Source organism: Lissotriton vulgaris, chromosome 1_1 (genome assembly GCF_964263255.1).
Source record: "Lissotriton vulgaris chromosome 1_1, aLisVul1.2, whole genome shotgun sequence".
NCBI lineage: Eukaryota > Metazoa > Chordata > Amphibia > Caudata > Salamandridae > Lissotriton > Lissotriton vulgaris.
In genome coordinates this window covers 1,959,695,382-1,959,718,410 of record NC_141685.1, presented here as the reverse complement: position 1 = coordinate 1,959,718,410, position 23,029 = coordinate 1,959,695,382, and the positions used below count along the sequence as shown (strand labels likewise).

Genomic DNA, 23,029 nt, shown 5'->3' with positions numbered 1-23,029 from the left:
GGAATCTTTTATGTCATCATCACAGATTATATCGCGCATATGACACTTCCACTCCTATACTGATTAAAAAAAGATTTATTATGGTTGCCACTGACAACATTCCTATCCAGACAAGCTGTTCTATCCAAATCCACGGTCACTAGTTATAAACCTCCATAAATGTCAGTAAATCTTCATTAAGGTAACATAGCTATTATTGGGATGCTGTTGTTATTGCTTATCATTTCCTTTTCCTCTCTTCTCCTTTTCTCTTTCTTTTTCCGTGTCCCTCTTTTCTTCTCTTACAAAATCAACTAAAAATGCATATTGTTTTGTAAATAGTTTATATTTTTCAATTCGAGCTCCGGTATATTAAACTGTTAAGCTTGCATGTATTTCTTTTATTCACCGTGTTTGAATTGCAAAGTTTTGAATAATGTATTTACTTTATTTTTTGTCTCTCCATATAAGGTCAATAAAGCATTTTAAACTAAAAAAAAGAATATAGAGTAAAAATTACAGGTTTGGTAACAAGTCAGGAATGGGCTTGCTATGAAAAATGGCATATTGTTCAGAAACAGCAAAGCAATTGCTCATGAAAAACTTAAAGACAGGATTTTCGAAGTATGCCATGATGGATATTTGGGAGTAATCAAAATCAAAGGCATGATGAATGTTGGCCAGGATTAGACAAAGACATAGAAAGGGTAGTAAGGGAGTGCTGTGGGTATAATAAACTCAGAATACACTCAGTCTTCTTTCAGACCACCTTCACTGAAGTCCCAATATGTCGATGGAAATAATTGGTTATGATATCTTGGGACCAATACACAAGAGATATATATGCGTACAAGCATCCTATTGAGATAATTGATCGTTTTCTAGGAAGCCAGAACTCAATGTGGTAAACAAAGCAAATGCTGAGGTCATTGTAAAGTTCTTGGGTGCAGTGTGCTTACGAGAAGGCTTTCAAAAGTCAGTCAGTGACAATAATTCACAATGTTCATCAATTATTCAAAACTTCTTGAAAAGGCCAGGTATCATACATAATACACCTGTCTATTGTCCCGCTGGGAACGAATGTGTAGAGTGTTTCAACTGACTGCTGAGAGGTATCATTCAACAATCCAACTGTGGAAGTAGGTATTCGAGACGCTGCGTTTTGAAATGCAGTCATACTCAACTCTTCGGTCTTCCTTGTAGCCTTAGAGTATTTAATGTAGCGCGCAAGGGGAGCAGGAAGTCTTATGATAGAAATCGTTTGATGATGAACGGGGCATTGTACTACGTGAATTAAGATTTCAGCTAAACATTCTATCTAAATCAAGAGACTGGAAAGGGTATTATGCGTGTGATGAATGATCTTTGAATACACGAAGGTGTGATGGGCAAAACGCCTGCGCTCAGCTGGAAGGGTGGCAGCCTGAGAGCTAAGATGCTGACGGCAATGTGTATACGTGGAGACACACACATTAAAGTCCGAGGCACGCGCCCTACCTTATATACCGCCACACAGGCACATGTGCAGCCAAGATGAACCCCAATTGCCGCCATGCCGATGCCGGGATCACAGCCAAACGAACCGGCACATACTGTGAAATAAAGAAAGGACAAGTCAGGCAAAAGCGCCTCTGAATGCCAGCTAGGCGGCGGACATCACATTTTTTCACAATATATTTCAGTACAACAGTCGCAAATAATGGATAGCTGGAATTGCACGAGTGATTTATAGATACAGTCAATAATACGAACACGCTTTTTACAGTTTCATATATTTTTTAATGCTATTTACTAATAGATAACATAAGGTGAATATACATTAATGTATGTAACTAAATATTATATGCTATATAAAACCTGCAGAAGTACCAGTTGAGTTTACGACCGGATTGCATGAAAAATAAATGTACTATGACTTATTTTGGGGCGTCCTTCATGTCTGACATCTGTAACAGTGACTTTATTTTCATAACCAATCCAAACCGAGAACACAAATATGGCCAACCACAAGTCAGGAGTTGCAACCAATAGACTACCTAAATGAATTGCCTTAGAAATAGAAAAGACGGTTGTTGCGGTACTCGGTGTTCGAATCTTTAACCAACCCCCAGAAGGTGAACAAGATTTTAGTGCCGTTTAGTCATCAATGTACACAAAGTCCTTTCAATATCTTCCAAACTATAAAAATTAAAGAAATATTCACCCTGCGCAAACTAACGGAAGCCCAACACATACGTACCACTACCAGTACTACACTTTGTAGTAATAAAAAAAACACAGTGCAGTAAAATATCACTATACTATGCGGTGGCTCTTGTGCGATCAAACGCCTTTTCATAAACATTTCCCATCACAACATGGCCACTGCGTATGTCAAAAATATGGATTGTCCCTAGTCTGTCGTTTATGTTGTTCGTTTTCCGAATTAACTGAAGTAGTGCTGTCCTGTAATGGCGAGTGTAGGGTCAGTCATGTTTGGTCTGTTGTTCCTTTGTTTTTTCCTGGCCAGGGGTTGTCAGGCGATAGATTGTGAAGGTGAGCGGATCTGTGCTGCCTGCTTTGTGTAGGACAACGACGCACTCTGAAGTGCCACTTACATACTAACCGCATGGGAGTCTGTTGTATACTGCAATGCTCATCAGTGGAAGAAGATTGGACGGTGACCTAGTTCACAGTTAATCACGTTGAAGTGACTTGCGCCCGCATGTGCTTTTGTGCAGTGATTTGTTCGCATGCGTCAGTGTAGCCTGTATAATTATACTTAACAAATCAGAAACAACTTTACAAATCAACAGGAATTATAAATAATGCAAAGGATTCTGCACCTTGTAAATAACGTGTATAGCTCTTAGTCTCGTCCAACTCATTACTTAAAAAAGAATGTAATCCTTTTCAGGACCGGAAACAATACAGGAAATGCTAATCTTAATTCCACTCCCCTTCAGTTGGGTTCTATAAATAGGTTAGCTTCCCAGAGCACTTCAACGCGCTGCCCATGTGAACCAACTTGACCCGTGACAAAGTGTCAAAGATCAATAAGAAAACCAAAACTGCGTTAATTTTGTATTTTTTAACAATGAATGTGGAGTAATGAGGCTACCGCCTCTGTATCCAAAATACACACCTCTGTTAGAAGGAATCGGACAGCCAGAGAAGAACACGTAGGCTGTACTTTGAGTAATCCACAGCTTCAACAAGGGCTTGTACCAAGGAGGTTGGGTGAGTAATATTGGCTGGGACGAGGACTAGATGAACTGAGTATAACGAAGACTATAGGAAAGTAATAGGGTCATTACCTCTCTGACCCTCGTCCAAGTCATTACTTAATTAGGTACACTACCAAAGCAAAAAATAGATCTTTGACATAATACAAAAACACAGAATAAACAGCAATATTTGACAAAACCCAGTTTATCTAATTGCTATTCAATAACAGTGGTTATACCACGGCTGCCTGCAAGACTACCACACAAGTTATTCTTTACCTCTTGTACATTATATTGTATAGGTCTTATATGGCTCATAGCTACCCGGAGCCTCCCAGCGCTATGAAAAGGCAGCTGATGTTTAATAAGTGTGTTGTCTGAGGCCCAGGTTCTAACCGACAGATCTATTTCAACGAAACTCCATGAACTTCTTGCTGCCCAGGATACCATTAAGGAACTAGGGGAGCGACCTTGGACAGCCATGATGGATACAGCGCTGTTGTTCCAAATCTTGGGTGCATAGAAGGAAAAGGCTACTGCCTTGTCTTTTTTTTCCCTTCTATTCTACACTTCTTAGTCTGCAATCTGATGGTGTTCTGTCTGCGGCAGTATAGACATGTTTTTTGATACATACACGAACCAACAGGATTCTATCTTGAAGGAGATCGTGTATGCCCATAATGTGGCCCTGTTGATATACCCCGACATCAAGTGTACAGATTTTGTGAAATGTATCGACCATCGTTTTCTACCAGAGTGATTGGGCTTCAGCCTAAGGGCCAGTGGCTTATAGAAGGTCTAATTTTGCCATGAATCTTGGAAAGTTAATCCAGTCCTGGCCTTTCTATTCATTCAGTACAATTCTATCATATACACATAGCTAGGCAATCCAACACTTAAATCCCGTGTTCCCCCTAACATGGGTCAACAACTCGGTTAATAACTCCTTTGAGGTATACTTCCCCTTTGCTCAGGTGCAGAAGAACAAGCATTATCAGATACACCGACTGGAATAGGTCAGAGTACATGGACTACTGTTTAGAAATGCTTTTGATCCCTTTCTCCTTTTAGGAAAAATAATGTCCCTACAATAAACCTTTTTGTTTCTACCTTGTCGCTACTCTTGCTCCTTTTGGCAGGAGAAAAGCAAGAGGAACGACTCAAGGCAGACAGATATGGAGAACAATGTCTTAGTTTTCCAGCATGCTTCCCCATTTTTGCAACACAAAATACACTTTAACTCTAATCACTCAGTGTCTTACCGTTAAGTGTAAAACTCCTTTATCTGTGCATTTCAGCTGATACCGAAACGAAAGTGCTCCATCCTAGTTTTGCTCATGCATTTACAGACTCCTTGCTCCTGGTTCCGCTGACATTGCACATGAGCTGGTCAACGCCGAAATGAGATATGGTACTTGTTCAAACCTCTGGTTTTGCAAAGGCACAGCTAACGCCCTCTTTAACTTTCAGATTAATACCGAGCAAGAATCTGTCAAATTTTAAAACACGGTATTTTGAAAAGTTCGGCACTGTACGATACTCCTGTACTTTCAAGAAATCCAAGCAAGACTAGTCTTCCCTCAAGTGAGGTGTGCTAGCAGTAAAATGGCATAAAAAACAAAATTATGGATGTAATTCTTGAATTAATCTCAGCCACTGGCAATCGCTCGGCCCATATCCTTGTCCATCGTTTTTCTCCCACCATGCCACCTCAGTTTGGACTTAGCCACATGTAAATCAATTCAATTCAAAGAAGTCTTTATTCGATTAATACATCATAAAAGACATACATTACAATATACACAAAAGTATAACATTTGTATAGAACTAGATAAAAACATCTAAGACCATATTAAATCACATACACGGCTTCTTATGAACGAATATAAAGTTTAACAATAAAACACATAGATTACCACAATAACACAAGTCATTTTGGGCAACACAAAAGCTGGGAAGCAAAGAATAACTTTAAACCCCTAATTTTGGTTTAATGAACCTGGTTCTGAGAATCCAAGCCCATCCTAAGTATTTTGCTACACCTGTTACAATTAATGGGGACAAGTTAGTTTTTAAAATTCTACAGGCAATAACCGCCGTGCGAGTACCTAGGCTTCTACAAACCGGACTTAACCATTTGGCTCTAGGTGCAACATACAGGGGACAGACAAACAAAAAGTGGTTTAAACTTTCACCCTGTCCAGGGCAGTTTGGACAGTGCCCAGTCCCACCAGAGCCCCACTTTTTGGTAAACTCCCTTAGAGGCAGCGAACCGCATCTAAACTGATGGAATAATTTGCGGTCCAGGGGCTTTGTTATGATGTCCCAATATTTTTTAAGAATGGTAGTGTCTTTGAAGATGATGAATACACTGGTAAGAGTACTAGAGCACAGTCTCATATGTCTGTTTTGAACCACCCAATCATGCGATTTTAAATCCTTTTTGGAAGGGAAGGTTACGGAACTGGGATCTGACCACAAGTCGCCATACCCCATGGCGCACAGGGTTGTTCTTAAGTCCTTAAACCAGCCTATATTTGAGGAACCCAGAAGATCTCTAACCTCCAAGCAGGCTCTTGCATATAAGTGTAGTTCAGGCGTTGTCCAAAGACGGCGCCAGAATGCCAGTGGACGAAATCTAGTCTGGTCCTCCACAGGCTGGCACCCGAGGTCATACAAAAGCGGGATCCGTGGTGTTGACTGAGGCAGACCCGCTGCCACCCTAAGAAATTTATTTTGGGCTGCTCTCATTCTTTACCCTTCTCCAATGGGAACATTCCAGCCTGAACTGCCTGGCCAGGCCCTCCGTGAACTGGAAAACAAGCAACCCAGGACTGTTTTGCCCTATATCTGGCTCTTCAGCCAGGTTAATCTTGGCTCCAGTGGCACAGGGAGCACAGAACCAACGTCTGGACATTGCCGTCACAATTAGGGCAGCTTGGTAGTTTAGGCTTGCCTGTTCCCATTGCAGTCAAGACTGATTTGCATATAGATCGACCTGAGGTGGCATAGTATGCAAAAGAACGGTGGATTGGTATGGGCCTGAGTAATTACCAGTGGCTGAGATTTATTCAAGCATTCCATCCATCCCTTTTTAGGTCTTGCTGGTGTTGCAGCGGGAAAGCGCTGTCGCCAGCGAGATCTTTTGTTACTGACTTGCTTCCCAAGTGGTACAGACCGGTGCACGAGCCGATCGGGGTCTGTGAACGCGCTTACATATAAATGGCGCACGCGCGCACACACACACAGCGTTACTTAGGCCGGCCGCATACACACACACACACACACACAGACACACACACACAGACAGACAGACAGACACACACACACACACACACACCCGCCGCCGCCTCCCGTACAACTAAGCCCCACTTACCGCATCAGCGGCCTCAGCCGCCACTCCTGACTTCTGCTGCCACCGCGGGGCTCTCCCTCAAGCATGGGAGCCCCGTGTCACCACTGCTCCTCTGGGCCAGCCACTCCTTGGGCGCGGGCTTCTCGCAGAAGACGGAAGTCCTGCCCCACGGCAGGCATGACGCTCCCGAACTTTCGGTTTCGGGATGTGCACGCTCACGGCTTGTTTACAACAAAGTGCTACGTAGAACTAAAGGAAGGCATGATCCATTATGGTAACGCATTCGTTTTAAAGTGTAATAACATTGTCATGTTATGTATTTCGCTCTAGGAGTTTATCACTCGGTCCGACCACAAGTACATTTTCAGAAAATGAATTAACATTGAGTTAGCGTTTTTAGTCTGGCAGTCTTCGTGTTCTTACTTACGCTTTTTTTATGTTTGGGGGATGATAACAGTGTTATATAAAAGCGTATTTTTACTATAAAAATAACATGACTCATACGAGGGAAGTCGATGAAACAAGAGGAACTGCGCTATTCGTTGAAGTGACAGTTGCCGCTTTTAGTCTGCCTTGGCTGTGTGAGTCACTGCTTATTTCGTGCTAATGATGCGACCAGGAGATTGCAAAAGTGGAAGTTCCTCGTGGGTGAGTCACCTCTCTGTGATGTTTGAAGGTGCTGTCATTATATTGTGCGTGTTGCGGATTGTCGGTAGGTCTCATTAGCGCCTTTGGAGTTGTCAAAGGCGGGTGTATTTGCCTACACATGCATGTAGAATGGGTGACGCATGCACAGTTATTAAGCCTTATGACCCCTTGTACTTGCCTCCTCTTCCCAGTGTTTCATTGTTCACTTTCCCTCTTTGCTGAGGTCTCATTTTTAGGTCTCGCGCAACCGCACGTAAGCGCGGTCTCGAAGAGACCTATAGTCAGCGACACAGCTTTCCCGAGCTTTCCAGGAGACAGCACCTGGCCACGCGCTTTTCCTCTCTGTGAAGGTGATTGGAGCGGGCCACGCGCTCGCGAACGCGTTCACTGTGGCCAGCTGCTGTCTCCTGGGAAGCTCCAACACCACACACGCATGCGCATACACAGAGACACACACACAAGCGCCCATGCACGCACGCACGCATGCCCCCTGAAGGACCGGGTTTTAAAACCCAGCGGCGTCAGGGAGAACGCCCCATGCCTTCGAGTTCCCCTGCCTTGGCTAACAGAGACACGGGATACTTCTTGATGACGTCAAAGACCAAAGTTTATTGGCTGCAACCAGGAACAGAGATCTACGAAGCACACACGGGTGGTTCGCTAGAGACTGCACAAATTCAATGAGCGGAGCATGGTCTTTTATGCCAGAAATCAAGCCTCAGGCAACATTCAAAATTAGCATTGGGTTCATACAAATTGACCAATGACAGTGTGACAATTTAAAAGTAGGGTATGACGACAATCCCACTTTCCGTTGTCCAGCCCACCAGAAATGACCAAGCAAAATCCAACATTCCTGTTCGAACGGGCCGGGCAAACCCATCATAAAACTCTCAAACCAAATCAGTGATTATGTTGTAAAGGAAGGAACAGAAACAGATTGGAAACAAGATAGAAAGGTGGGAGCAGTGTACTATAAACTCGGGCATGTCATTCTCTTTGATCTTTATCTGACCAGCTGCTTAACAAGGAACTGGCTCAGCGAGGTCAGCCTCGGGCAAGGAGTCAGTTTGGCCAGGTCATTCAGAAGTCAGCTAAGGCATACTTGTCTCAAGGTCTCGTTCGGCCGCAGTCATCGGCCAATGTGAGGGCAACCACTCAAAATGGCTGCCGTACACAAAATGGAACCAGAGGGTTCAAACGAAATCCCCAAATACGTAGTGTTCTCATAGATCGATTCATGCGAAAACACTCGTACACGCTACACTCGCCATTTGCGGTCTGCTGACACCAAAATCGTCTATTTCCGACGACCTTTATTGAACGGGTTCGGAACCACCAAACCAGACCCACAAACTCACGGAACTACAGACCCTCCTTTTGCCCTTACATAGGCAACAGACCGAAACCCATGTCAATCTGAATCCGGATCTATATTCATCATATCATCGATGTGTTGCTGTAGCATCATCCTATCACTTAGTACCTCTCTCTGGACAGGTCTCTTTGCACACGCAGTAGCACACAGGCCACAAAAAGCAGGAGCACACTGTACACAGAGACAGAAAAGGGAAAAGGATAGCTAAGACCATCCCAATGACCATCAGAATCTTCCAACCCCAAGTGGATATCAATCCCCATAACCATCCCATCAACGACCAATCTCCTTTGTCCAAATGAACAGAATCGGAGATCTTATGTAGCTTGGAAATGGCCTGGAAAACTGACGGAGCGTTGTCTGGAATGAAAACGCAGCAGCTCGATTGAATCAGTTTACAAACTCCACCTCGATCTGCTAGTATGACATCAAAGGCAACTCTATTTTGGAGTGTCATAAGTCTATCCGACTGGAGCTCAGCAGTCAAGTTACTTAGGGCACCAGCAGTTTCGACTATGGTGGACTCAACCACTCTCGTCAACTGGCGAATGTTCCTGCTATTAGCCATCGGTCCCCAGAACGGCAGAAAACCCTTAAAGAAATCTCCCAACTCTTGCCCTGCAGTGTCTTCTTGGCTAAAGACACCTCTAGCAACTCTCGTCTTATGGTAATCTGCCGCAGCTGTAAAAGTGGGAGGCAACAGGAAAGAAACAAAACGTGCCCGAAAAACCAGGGGGCAACCATGTATACGCTTTGTCATAGCAAACAAAGTAGGTACCTTTAGCAGCTAAAAATGCTGGGGAAGACTGAGACGTAAATACGTAAGTATCAGTACAAATGCTCTTTCCTAACTGAGCTCTCGGATTCTTGCCATTACCCTGCAGACAATAGCGACCCTGATAGGGCACTATCCAAATCGGTGGAGAATTCTTCGCTCGCTGGTTAACACTCAGACTAACTCCATATCCAGTAATGTCCCAACTACTATAGGGTTGCTTCTCATCTATCAGAATAGTTTCAACGGCATTAGTCCCTTTAACCATGTCGACTATGCCTCTTGCAACAGCACTATTCTTCGGGTTGTCCTTCGGTGAACGTAGGGGATAAACACTATGGGCATAAATAAACATCGTTCTGTAAGCCCAAATCGAACCATTCAAACTAAAAGGCAAAACTAAATACGGAATACCCTTATCAGTCGTATGGGGCATTAGACCACAGATCCAACAGTTTGTCGTGTTCATTACTAACTGGTGTTGGTGCAAAAGTTGAATAAAGGAATTATTAGCAAATTCCAATCGTCTAACTACCTCATGTTCAGGCAAAAGGTGAAAAGAATGAGAAGAAATAGTAGCTGGAGGTGTAGGTTGCACAGTGGGAACAAACGTTACTTTAAAAGAGAATGTCACATAACTGATCATGAATGTCAACAAACTCAATAGCAAAAATACACACGGTATTAGAAAACGTTTCTGTGTGGCCAATTTACACATCTTATTCTTAAAGTTCATTGTCCTTGTAGGTCTCTCCAACTCGAAGGAAATCCATCCTAAACTAAATATGCTGCTCGCGATGGTAGGGTGTTCTATGCTAAGAAATGCCTCTGTCAACCCAGGGCAACTCCCATAGGCCAACCAGAACCCTCGACCTAGTGTCTCAGGCTTGCACTCCAAAGACTTTCGGCAACCGCGACCCTACAGCTGAACCCGGATGGCGGTTCGAAAAACAAAAATGAGTAGATCCTTGGTGGAGAGTTAACCTGCAAACAACAAAAAATCATAAAAACTTTATTTATTTTTTATTTGTCCATGACTCTCAGTCGCAAATTATAGCGGCTTCTTCCAGGCAATTCTTGATCTTTAAACAACAAATCAGGCTCAGTAGTGTTCAATCGATTCGAAGGTGGCACAGCTTCTTGTAAAAGATCGTTACTTTGCCTCTCAGAGTTCGTACCAATCAAACGAGCATCGCTGAATGGCAAAAATCGTGGAACAGTTTCTGTTTCAGAGTCTGGAAGTCCCTCCTGGACCCACTTATCGTACGGTAAGGGCAATGGTGCGCGCTTACAGTGTACACCGTGGATCCAGTTTCGCTTGCCTTGTACTCGAACCGCAGAACGTGTAGACAGGAGTACTTGAAAGGGTCCCGTCCAGCGGGGCTGATCATTCTTGCTCCGCTGAAAGTTCTTGACGAACACTCACGTTCCAGGTTCGATAGAATGGCCTGGATCGTCAGTAGCTTGTGGCAGGCTATCGTGTACCTGTTGGTGTAAAACACGCAATTTAGTCGTCAGTTCGCGCAAATAGTCAAGCAACACAGGGTACTCAATCTCACTAAATCTAGTTGGCCTTGGCACACCCCAAATATTAGCTGGGCGACCAAAGACAACTTCATATTGGCTCAGACCCATTCTCGAATGTACAGTCATTCTTGTGGACAAGAGCGCTAAAGGCAAAGCATCTGGCCACTGTAGACCAGTGCTCGCTTGGATTTTGGCTAATTTAAGCTTTAAGGTGCCATTATAGCACTCGACTAAACCAGCTGATTGGGGGTGATTTGCAGCATGGAACTTCTGCCGAATACCTAGTCCCGCGCACACTCTCTTCATGACTTGACCCACAAATTCACTCCCATTGTCACTCCAGATAATTCTCGGCATTCCAAATCTCGGGAAAAACTCTTTTATCAGAACTTTCGCTGTGGACAAGGCAGTTTTGTCCTTAAGGGGGTAAGCTTCAACCCATCTAGAAAAGGAGCAAACAACCACTAAAACATATTTCAAGTTGTTGCATCTCTCCATATGGATAAAATCTAGCTGCAAAGCCTCAAACGGATACGTAGGAGGAGCAAAATGACCAGCTGGTGTTGGAGTTCCTTTACCAGGATTATACATCAAGCACACCATACCGTTTCTAACCAAGTTCTCTGCACATTTTGGAATTCCCGCATTCTACCAAACCGGCGCCAACAACTTACAAATCCCTTTCATGCTGATATGTGCCATTGTAACAACCGGAAGCACATACGCGTTAGGCAACAACCATCTTTGATGCTCAGACAAATCAGTCCAACAACCGTCCGAATCCAATCTACCCTTGCTTTCTCTCCATTCATTCAACTCTTTCTCTGTAGCTTCAGCTTGAATGGATTTCACACTCTCAATCGTATCTTCACACATACTCTTCTCTGGAACCCATCTCGCCGGACCCGCCACATACATTCGGCTCATCACATTTCTCGCAGTTTCTTTCGCAACTTCATCTGCAAATGCATTTCCGCGACCAACATCATCCGTAACTTTTTTATGGGCACTGCATTTCACGATCGCTACTTGTAATGGCAAAGTAAGTGATTCAAGAAGTTCATTCACCAACTGTCCATGCTGGTTCTTCGTCCCATGCGAAGTCAAGAACCCACGTTCACGCCACAAACGTCCAAAGCTATGAGCCACGCCAAAGTCATATTGGCTATCCGTATACACATTCACTCGTTTTCCTTTCGCCAACACGCATGCTCTCGTTAATGCAATCAACTCTGCTGCTTGCGCTGAATTATGTGGGATACGTGCAGCTTCAACAATCGTATGCAAAGTCGTAACAGCATATGCCACAGTCGTATCACCATTCGGCAACTTAAAACACGAACCATCAACCCACAAAGTACCATCACACTCAGGAAGAGGAGTGTCTCTAAGGTCTACTCTCCCTTTCGTTTCTTCTTCAGTTCTCAGAAAACAGTCATGCTGTTCTTCACTATCATCTGTCTCAACTGAAATTGGCAACAACGTGGCTGGATTCAACATGTTGCATCGTTTAATGTGCACATGACTCGCTAACAACGTCAACTCGTAACCCGACAGCCGAGCACTAGTTAAATGCTGTGTCTTCGTACGGTTCAACAAGGTATCCACTGCATGTGGAACCATGACCACTAACGTGTTGTCCATAACTAAACCAGCAGACTGTCGAATTGAAACAGCCGCTGCCGCTGTGGCTCTCAAGCAACTCGGCAACGCTCTAGCTACCGGATCTAAAGTCGACGAAAAGTACGCACATGGGCGTTGCTTATCGCCAAACTGCTGAGTCAAGACTGACAATGCACATCCCTCTCTCTCGTGGACATACAATGTGAAAGGCTTACTGTAGTCGGGAGTACCCAACACAGGAGCCGAACACAACGCATTGCGTAATTCAGAAAAGCTCTTTTGACAGTCGTCAGTCCAAGGAATAGGATTCGGAGTATCCTTAACAGTAAGAACTATCAAAGGTTTCGCTAACAAAGAAAAATTAGGAATCCACTGTCTACAGTACGACGTAATACCCCAAAACGCACTTACTTCTCTCTGTGTCGTAGGCACACTCATTTTCGCAATAGCTTGAATTCTCTCTGGGGTCAATTTCCTTCCCTCCTTCGATAAGAGGTGACCTAAGTAGGTTACTTCTTGTCGACAATATTGCAACTTGGAGAGAGAAACTTTGTGATGACAATCAGACAAGTGGCGTAGTAACGACAAAGTGGCTTCCCTACAAATCTCTTCAGTATCAGCGGCCACTAGCAAATCATCAACATATTGAATAAGGGCTACACCATCAGGTAAAACCAACAGATCAAGTTGTGTTTTCAAAGCTTGACTAAAGATCGATGGACTCTCGCAATAGCCTTGAGGAGCGCGCTTGAAGCGGAAACTGCGTCCTCCTAAAGAGAATCCAAAGATGTCCCTACTCTCTATGGCAATCGGGATGCTGAAGAAAGCATTCTTCAAGTCGATCACCGAAAACCAGGTGGCAGTAGCCGGAATCAGAGTCAACAAAGCAGTGATATCAGGCACGACAGGAAATTGTGGAACAACAATCTTGTTCACTTCGCGAAGATCGATGACAAACCTATATACAGGAGGCTGTGAAGAATCAGTTCTCTTCAGAACAGGCAAAACAGGACTATTGCACACATTACCTCTAGTTTCCTCAATGACACCCTTGTCGATCAGATCATAAATAATCGCTAAAAGTGCACGCTCACCATCACTCGAGATACAATACTGTGGAATGCGCGGCAACTTAGCATTCGCCTTCAGTGTCACAACATATGGGGGAATTTCCAGTAGGCCTACATCATTTGGACCAGTAGCCCACAATGAATCTGGTAAAGAAGACAATTCAGATGGAAGACTATCTTTCGATATATACATCGGAGAGATCACTCTTTCACCCAAAGTAAGATGAACTCCTGACGAAGAACAATACAATGTCGCATACAATCTCTTCAATAAATCCAAACCCAACAGATTCTCATTACAACCTGTAGTCAAAAGAAGGGGTGCTTCGATCTTACACGGTCCAACAGAAAGAGACAATGGAGCAGAAATCGGATTCGTAACGGGGGCGCCAGAAAAACCTACAGACACATTATCAAAGCCAGACAAAGGTGCGCCAGGGAGTTTAGAGTGCATAATAGAACTCTTTGTAGCACTAGCATCTAGCAGAGAAGGTTCTGACACACCAGATACAATCACTTCAACATAGGGTCCACTCTGATCTACTGGAACTGAAACAACTCCCTCTCTTCGTCCATGGCTGTCCTAACAATCATTACCATTTACTTCGTCACCTTCAACATAGTAATCACCCATGTAGTACTGTGCTGTCCTACCAGACGAACCTTGCTGCTGATCAAAACTATTCATCGAGTTCTGCGGAGGCAAAGGACGTACGTTCTGTCCGCGACCTCTACCTCTGAGCACTTGTTGAGCACCTCGACCTCGTACACCAGAAACACCATTCGTGCGCTGTAACAGAACCGGACAACTATTCTTAAAATGACCCTCTTCTTTGCAATATGCACACTGATTAGGCCCATACGGGAAACGTTGTTGAGAAAACTCGTTTCTCGAATATTGCTGAGGTTGTTGATAATCACGCTGACTATTAGTACGGGGTGGATAAGCTTGTTGTAGAAGAACTTTAGTCTTCAATTCCTTGGTCTTCTTATCCGCTTTCTCTAACTCAACTTTGCGCCTACTTTCATAGTACTGGGCCGTAGCTAAAATCTGTGCTGACGCGGAAACAGCCCAAGCACTCTTGGAATCCTTCAACTTAGTGCACAACTCGGGAAGCAAATTATGCACAAATTTGTCAAAGAACAATCTCTGGCCACCCTCGGTAGCCATATCCTGACCACTATGATCTACAAAAGTTTCTTCAAACCACATGAAGAAATCAGACACAGTCTCATCTTTCTTCTGCTTACATGCAGACAGCTTGTCCCAATAAACACGCACTTCGGACATCAAAGTCTTCATGAAATTAATAATCCTGCCAGGGAGTTGAGCAATTAGTTCTTCAGGCTTAGCACCTCCAACTTGTCTATCATTCGCAGCAACAATGTTAACCCATGTATCACCCAATTCATTATCATGATCCGTATGTCGAATCACATTCCAGATAGGCTGTGGAGCAACATTGCCAAACAACATGTCTATGTCTGCTAAAGTCATGACGCACGAACCCACAGTTTGAGTGAGCTCTTTATAATATCCCGCCGGATTTTTGCACGGATCAGGTAAAGTCTGCTTAATCGCTAGAACTTCAACACGCTTCCAAGGAACATGTACCCATATTCGCTGAAATTGCGCAGGCACAGCTACAATATTCAATGCAGCATTAGCCTGTACTGCTTCCTTCCATACCGGAGGAACCTCACGCATCGGATACTGACGCACTTTTCTCCTAACCGACGAATCAGGCTCAAACAACCTCTCAGAAGGAGCATTATTACGAAACGACAACAACGTCGCAATTGCTCTCTCAATGTCGAGAAGACTCACAATCGTCCCTTTCGCAAACTCGGAACGCACTCGATATAATTCTTCAGGCGCTTTACCCACTTCGTCCATCCATTGTTCATGGAGGAACACACACATCATTTCAAAAACGTACAGTTGCTTTGGTGCTTTCCATTGCCGGAAAACATCCATAATACCCTCAAGATCATACTGGGAAGTGTACGTAACCCATCTACGTGCCATATGATCCAAAACTACACGCTCATCTGTGTCAGGCAATTGACTACGTGATTGTCTATCCTCATTAACTGGAGACATACCCAATTGTCCCAACAAAGGAGTTAGAAAACTAGAAAAAGCAGCAGTCATTCGCTGCCTAGTAGAAGGAGAAGATGGAAGAATAAGGGAAGACGGAACAATAGTAGAAGAATCCAGATTCGGAGCAGAAGGAGTATTAGAAACAGGCGTAGGAGTAGCAGACAAAGGGGAAGGCAAAGTTGGCGGCCCCTGAGGAGGCTGCGCCAAAGGAACAGTAGCCAACGGAATAGGAGCTGGCTGTGGAGGAATTACGGGTGGCACAACAATCGGATGTTGCACAGCCACAACTGGTGGCGGTGGTGCCGTAGCACTCTGTGCATAAGGGGGTGGCAAACTCAATAGATGCGACATCAAAGGATCTTTCGCAAGACCTTTATTTTCTTCCTGCTTATTAGGCGGCAAAACTGGGTAGCATCTATCTACTGCTAACTTCTTCGCTCTAAGCATCTGTTCGCTCTCTCGCTCTTCCTCATTATCCCTAAACGCAACAGCAGCTTGTACCATTGACATACCTCGTTCTTGCTTATTCTTCTTCGCTAATTTAATTTCTTTCTGTTTTGCTTCTTTACGCCATATGCGAAAAGAGTCAAACATTGCCGGCCGGGCTTTCTTCTTGAACAGCTTCGCTTCGAGATTATCTAAAATCTCAGTTTCAAAGCTGCCGTAACGGGGCCACTGTAGGACACCGTCTTTTCTCGTATACTTTACCCAGATCTCATTATAGCTAATAGGACCTACACCATGCTTCACGTAAAATTCATATGTAGGAGTTCCAATTGGAGGAACCGGACACGAATCCTCTAACCGGGAATCCTTAGAACAACCACAACCAAATATCTTTCCAAGTCTGCTAAGACCAGGCATCTTGCTCACTAGTCTAGCTTCAAACAACAAGGGAAATCTCAAACGATAGTCTCGCGAATACACGAGTCCCTTGGCTTTGGGGCCTGCAGGTACCAAATCAAAGCGATCCACTAAAGGGATACCAGAAACAAACTAAGGACTAGGAGACGCTCCATTCATACTTAACTGAAATGTCGATGGCGTCACCAGAAGACCCGTCAATCGTCTCGCTCTACAAACGTCTAAGGCTCCAAGACAGGGCGACAGTCAGGGCAGCAGTCTTTCGTAGCCGCCGGAAAGCGGGAAACCTCTCAGCAAAGACTTTCGGACCACGCCGACATACAGGGGTCGATGAAGTGGTAGGCCTTCCTCCAGAATTTTCACACATAGCTCCTCACGATCTTCGGGCTTGGACCGGTACCGCTGAAGTCGCCCCACGTTGGGCGCCAACTGAAGGACCAGGTTTTAAAACCCAGCGGCGTCAGGGAGAATGCCCGATGCCTTCGAGTTCCCCTGCCTTGGCTAACAGAGACACGGGATACTTCTTGATGACGTCAAAGACCAAAGTTTATTGGCTGCAACCAGGAACAGAGATCTACGAAGCACACACGGGTGGTTCGCTAGAGACTGCACAAATTCAATGAGCGGAGCATGGTCTTTTATGCCAGAAATCAAGCCTCAGGCAACATTCAAAATTAGCATTGGGTTCATACAAATTGACCAATGACAATGTGACAATTTAAAAGTAGCGTATGACGACAATCCCACTTTCCGTTGTCCAGCCCACCAAGCAAAATCCAACATTCCTGTTCGAACGGGCTGGGCAAACCCATCATAAAACTCTCAACCCAAATCAGTGATTATGTCGTAAAGGAAGGAACAGAAACAGATTGGAAACAAGATAGAAAGGTGGGAGCAGTGTACTATGAACTCGGGCATGTCCTGCTCTTTGATCTTTATCTGACCAGCTGCTTAACAAGGAACTGGCTCAGCGAGGTCAGCCTCGGGCAAGGAGTCAGTTCGGCCAGGTCATTCAGAAGTCAGCTAAGGCATACGTGTCTCAAGGACTCGTTCGACCGCAGTCATCGGCCTATGTGAGGGCAACCACTCAAAATGGCTGCCGTACACAAAATGAAACCCGAGGGTTCGAACAAAATCCCCAAATACGTAGTGTTCTCATAGATCGATTCATGTGAAAACACTCGTACACGCTACACTCGCCATTTGCGGTCTGCTGACACCAAAATTGTCTATTTCCGACGACCTTTATTGAACGGGTTCGGAACCACCAAACCAGACCCACAAACTCACGGAACTACACCCCCCCCCCATGCACGCATGCATGCACACAGACGGCTAACCTGCCTGGCGGCGGCTTCAGATCGGCGTATCCGCTATCCGCCTCGGGATCTGCCCTCTTTCCTGGCGGCGGCGGCGTCTCCTTGCTCTTCCTGGCAGCACAGCACCACCAGAACGGTGGGACGCCCATGCAGGACGTGCCGCTGCTGAGTCAGGAGAAACCTCACAAGATAGGGGACTATCGGCCGCCGCGGCCCCGCGCACACCCCTTACCCCTGCAGACCGAGCCCCAGGAGCTAGGCAAATCCGGGACAGAGTTTCAGTACCTGCCCGCCGCCTCCCCTAAGAGCGGCGGCCCCGCCAATCTGCTGCTGTCCACTGACGAGGGGGTCGACCCCCACAGGCCATGCTACGCCCTCGCCTCCCTGCATCCCCGGCATGGAATCTCCCTTCGGTGGCTTGCTGGAGCCGCACAGTCCGGCGCCTGCCGCAGGATCCTCCGCAGGCTCCTCGCCTCCTCCACTGCCAGGCTTCGGAACTCCCTGGTCTGTGCAGACCTCCTCGCCACCACTGATGCAGCACCCCGGGAACGGCGGAGGTCCACTGCTGCAAGAGTTGCAGGACGCCTACTACCCGCCGCCCTCCTCCTCAGCCGGACTGAGCCCCGCCTTTCTGCTGCAGCAGCGGAACAACTACAACCAGCAGCAGGTGAGTAACTGTGGGAAGTGGGTGGCAGAAGATGTTGTGGTGAATACAGCCACCAGCATGTGAAGGGCAACTAGAACGATGTGCTACCTTAGTGTATGGAGGCGAAGGGGTAATCCGGTTCCGTAGGGCAATTACAGCAGGGATCTGCGAGGCCCAGAACCAGCTGAGGGGTGAGTTATGGGGGTTGTTCTAGGCGAGGGAATGACATCTGTTAGACTATGGATATAGCCTGGGGACGCCTGCACCCGAAAACACGCACACTCCGAGGGTCAGCAGCTTCAGTAGGAGTGGGCGAGGGGCTGAGGCGTCTTGTCACTGTCACCGGGAGACAGAGGATCAGAAACGGTTGGTGGGTGGGCTGTTCGAACTCAGGGAGAAAGGTGGAATTGGGGCAGAATGGTGAAAATACATTTATTCCGGCAAGAACTAGGACGCCTTCCCTGTTTAAATAAGTCGGTGTCGTGTGTGTGTGGGAGGGGGAGTGAGGGGAAGCTATAGCGACAGAACCCCCCACAGTATAGGGTACACTCCTTCGTTCGTTTACACAGGTGGCCCCGTCCCCAGAATCTGACAGTTGGCGTAGCCCGTGCACACAAGCTGCACCTGTCACCGCGGCATGCAGCACTAGAATATCTACATATCTCTTATGTAACTATGCCCTCAGACTGTCAGTTCCAGATATTTTCTCCTACACCTGTATTTTAGTTGCCTTAATCTCCTATATTATTTGTAATGAGGCTACCACTACATAAGCCACCTCTAGTTCGCTATCTATGCCTTTGCTATTGAAGTTTGGTATCTTGAAGTTGTGTCTGGGGTTTAAGTGTCTCGCAATATGTTATGCAAAATAGTTTTGCATGAATGTCTCTAATGTGTGTCTGTAACTACCATGTCTTCTCATTTTTTTAACCAATGTGCTTGTTCAAGAGTCCCTTCTCCCCTGTCTCTGAGGCAAACATCCTGCCAGGATGTTCTCCTTCCCTAGATCTCCCAGCCCCGTATGTGAGGTGCATCATCAGAGCTGTGTGAATCATAACAGCTGTGAGCCCGTACCTGAGGTGCATCATCAGAGCTTTCCCTATGTCACTGGTATGCAATTAAATACATTTTGTCGAGTTACACTCACTCCTGTAATCTCACCCCATCCACATTGCTCACGTCACCCAAATTCCTGCACTCTCTACCACACTACTTTCAAGAACAGAATACTCTTGCACACACTGTCACTGCTCACAAATTCAAAGTTTGCTAAACATTTTATGCAACGGCATTGTCATACACAATGTCAATAACTCAAACTTTAATGCTGCGAGACCTATTGCATTGTAAATGCTTGTTGCATTCTAGAGAAATGTACTTGTTTTGTTGGTGTCCTTGTAAATAGTTCCGGGCGACGGCAGGGCACGCGCTGGGATGTAAATCCTGCAGCTGTCTCTCTGGTGCCTTTTCTCCTGTCCGTCTCTCTGTCAACAGCGGTGCTGATTGTTGAAGGCTGCTGATTGTTCTGGACAATTAAGGTAGGACGTGATAAATGCACACTTTTTAAAACTCAAGGTCACCTTTCTGCTTCATCTTGCATCGACGATGTCTCTCGTGTTCCATTTTCCAAGACTCCAGCCAGCTGTCTACATAAACATCCAAGCAACATTGCTGCACTACACATCAATAGCCAATAACAACCAAATGTTTTTGTTTGCCAACTCCTGTGCTTGACATCGCGTGCCACATCATGGCTGTTGTTCATGTGTCTCTATCTGTGTTAGTGTAGCCAAATACATCCTACAACACCAAACGCATGCGTCAAAAACAAGCCCTACCGATTGGCATGCGAATGCTTGGTAACACTGATTTTTATTCAACATTAAATCAGTAAGTAATCTCTCCCATTCTTTCCATCACATTACTTTCCTCTAGTCTACAATCTCTCTCTAGATCGAGCATACACGCCGATTACGAACCGGGGAACCGAAATACACTACGCTACGGGCGAAAGCCAACTTAAACAAAGTGCGAAGTTGAGTCATTTGGACAGGAGAAAGTGGATATTATAACGGAAGACCCCGGAAGAACCCCTATGCGGGTTGGAATTATCACCGCATACCAACAATAAGAGAACAGATCTGGAAATAGCCTTGAAAAAGTCGTTGGGTTATACTCCCATTCACGACGAAACACGTGTCGGCTGTGTGGAGAACTTCCAGAACTCAAGAATAAATATAATACGTTAATTTACTAAGAACTACGTACTGTGATTGTGTCAAAGGGGTGGCAACGCCTAAACATAACTGTATTGTGATATACGTGTGCTAAGGAGTTGTTCTTGCTAGAAGCGTATGCTCATGTTTGGGAGGATTAAGTGGTTCCTTCTACCTTATAGCACCGTAAAAGATAACTTCCACATCAATTTAAACTGTGAGACTTTCTAAGTGGCGCCAAATTACCTATACCAAACCACTGCTTGTGCTTTACTACAATCTCTCTCTGTTAAGCCCTTTCCGTCACACATCTCATTCCAAGTCCCTCGACTGCATGCCTCACACGTCATATCCTTCCTCTCCAGCGCTGCTGTTTCACTTTCTCCTTCTGCATGTGCATTCCTTTCATCTCTACACAACTCCATGCGCTCTCACTATCACTATCACTATCACACACACACACACACACACACCCACCACACACACACACACACTCACACACACACACACGCGCTGCATTGTATTTTCTAAGGTGCTGTCAATATTTCAACAGTTGTGTACCACCTTCATTCACTTCTTCGTAGAATGCAAATTTACACATATGTGGCCATACCCCTGTGCGCTCTGCAGAGAGGCCAAAGATTGGATGAGTATATAGTTTTAACAAGTCTATTACACAGTGATAGACACTGTGGGAAATCAACTGTCTTCAACCTTGTTGATTTATGAACTTGGATTTATTTTTTACCTTAGCTAGTGGGCCGTGGCTCTGCACTTATAAGATCGGTGCATGTTTTTTTTAAAGTAACAGGCTCAAGGTGAACGTACACTATAGTTATTAGAGAGAAGCTTTAAGCTCAGACTTTGCTAGGGAACCATGCAACCTTTCAATGAGTTAACATGTAACCAACCCAACCATAAGGATCTGTCAGCTAAACCCAAACCATCACACCAATAGCAAGCCAGGAAATCACAGACAGGGAGAAAATCTTTAAAAGGTTCACTGAGATTTGCAGCTCCAAGAAGACATGGATGCCCTGAATAAACTCTCCACAATATGAAGAAGACTTGTTTTTTTAAGGCACGGGCAGATTTGCAGAGAATCACAGGCTCGAACCTGGTTCCTTAGCTTCAAAGATGGCTGCTCTGACCGTTACGCCACATCCTCTTGGGCATGAAAACCCTGAACACGCTGCATGGTTTTTGCTCAACTGGTCTTCTTTACTTTACCACCGTGCTGGGAGCTTCAGGAAATGAAGTGGAAGGCAGATAGCGCGGTAAAGGATCAATCATTGACAAATGTATGTGTGCGAATTATGGTAGTGCTGTGATTGCATAGGCCCAGGATGGACGCTAATAATGAACGTTCCCTTTTTGTTTCCATCCGTCCCTTATCTTTCAATTTTTTATTTTCTTCATTTAATTCCTACGTGTTTTTTTGTCTCTGTCCGCTTCCACTGTCGTTCACTTCACGCTATTCTTTCCCCCTTCATTTCCTCCTTCTTGTCTTTATTTTTCTTTAATTTTTTCCCTTCCCTACTTACTTTCGTAAATAAATAATCGTAAATCATACGTTCTTATATAGCGCCTTTCACCGTAAGGTCTCAAGGCGCTTGCTTTGGGAACCCGTCCTGTACCACTTTAAGGTTTACTCTTATCTTCCAACTCTTCCCGCTTCTTTTCACCTTCATCTGTTCATTGCTTTCTTCATTTCCTACCTTCAGTTTCAGTTTTCGGGCTCTTTCTTTCCCATGACTCATTTTCTTTTACCCTCTCTTTCTTTTGTACTTCTCGCCTATTCTTTCCCTTTCCGAACATCCTTCCTTCATTCCTGCATCGTCCTACCTGTCTTTCGTAACAACCTCTAGCTTTTCCTCCTATTGCACGTCTTCATTTTCTTATACTTTATTCTCCATAATTTCTCTCTCTCTCGCCGCCTCCCTCTCTCTACAAGGAGTCATCTCAGGAAAACGTATATTTGTCTTTTGGATGTATGTTTTAGCTAATCAAAACTAATCCGAGCCACTACAAACAGTGACTTGAAACAGTGGGCTGTTGTGCCAGGCGCGCTGCTGGAGCCCGCTTTGATATCGGCAGTCGGCCGAGCAGCGCCACTGTGCCCCCTAGTGTCGCCGCGTGGGATCAGATAACGCCACTGCATATCTCGCCTACCTGGAAAAACAGGTACAGAAGGCAGCAGCCAGGAGCATGACCCGGTATATATGATACTGTGGACTCTGAAGGGCCAAGTCACGGCTGATGGCATTTATCTTGACATATAACACCGACCCATGCTTTAAGGCACAGTGAAGACCCAGC

General features: G+C 45.2%; 2 protein-coding genes across 2 annotated transcripts in view; one reads left to right on the top strand and one right to left on the bottom strand.

Moving 5' to 3' along the window:
* HSPA14 (heat shock protein family A (Hsp70) member 14) overlaps positions 1–1,935 on the bottom strand; it is a 216,220-nt gene extending 214,285 nt beyond the window's left edge. The window contains exons 1-2 of the mRNA XM_086919700.1: positions 1,849–1,935; positions 1,477–1,571 (exon numbers count right to left, since the gene is read on the bottom strand). Coding sequence (XP_086775826.1) covers positions 1,477–1,533 — 57 coding nt within the window. The 5' untranslated portion in view covers positions 1,534–1,571; positions 1,849–1,935. The remainder of the gene's footprint in view (positions 1–1,476; positions 1,572–1,848) is intronic.
* Positions 1,936–2,410: 475 nt separating this feature from the next.
* The window catches only part of CDNF (cerebral dopamine neurotrophic factor), a 164,327-nt gene continuing 143,708 nt past the window's right edge, over positions 2,411–23,029 (top strand). The window contains exon 1 of the mRNA XM_086938524.1: positions 2,411–2,514. Coding sequence (XP_086794650.1) covers positions 2,430–2,514 — 85 coding nt within the window. The 5' untranslated portion in view covers positions 2,411–2,429. The remainder of the gene's footprint in view (positions 2,515–23,029) is intronic.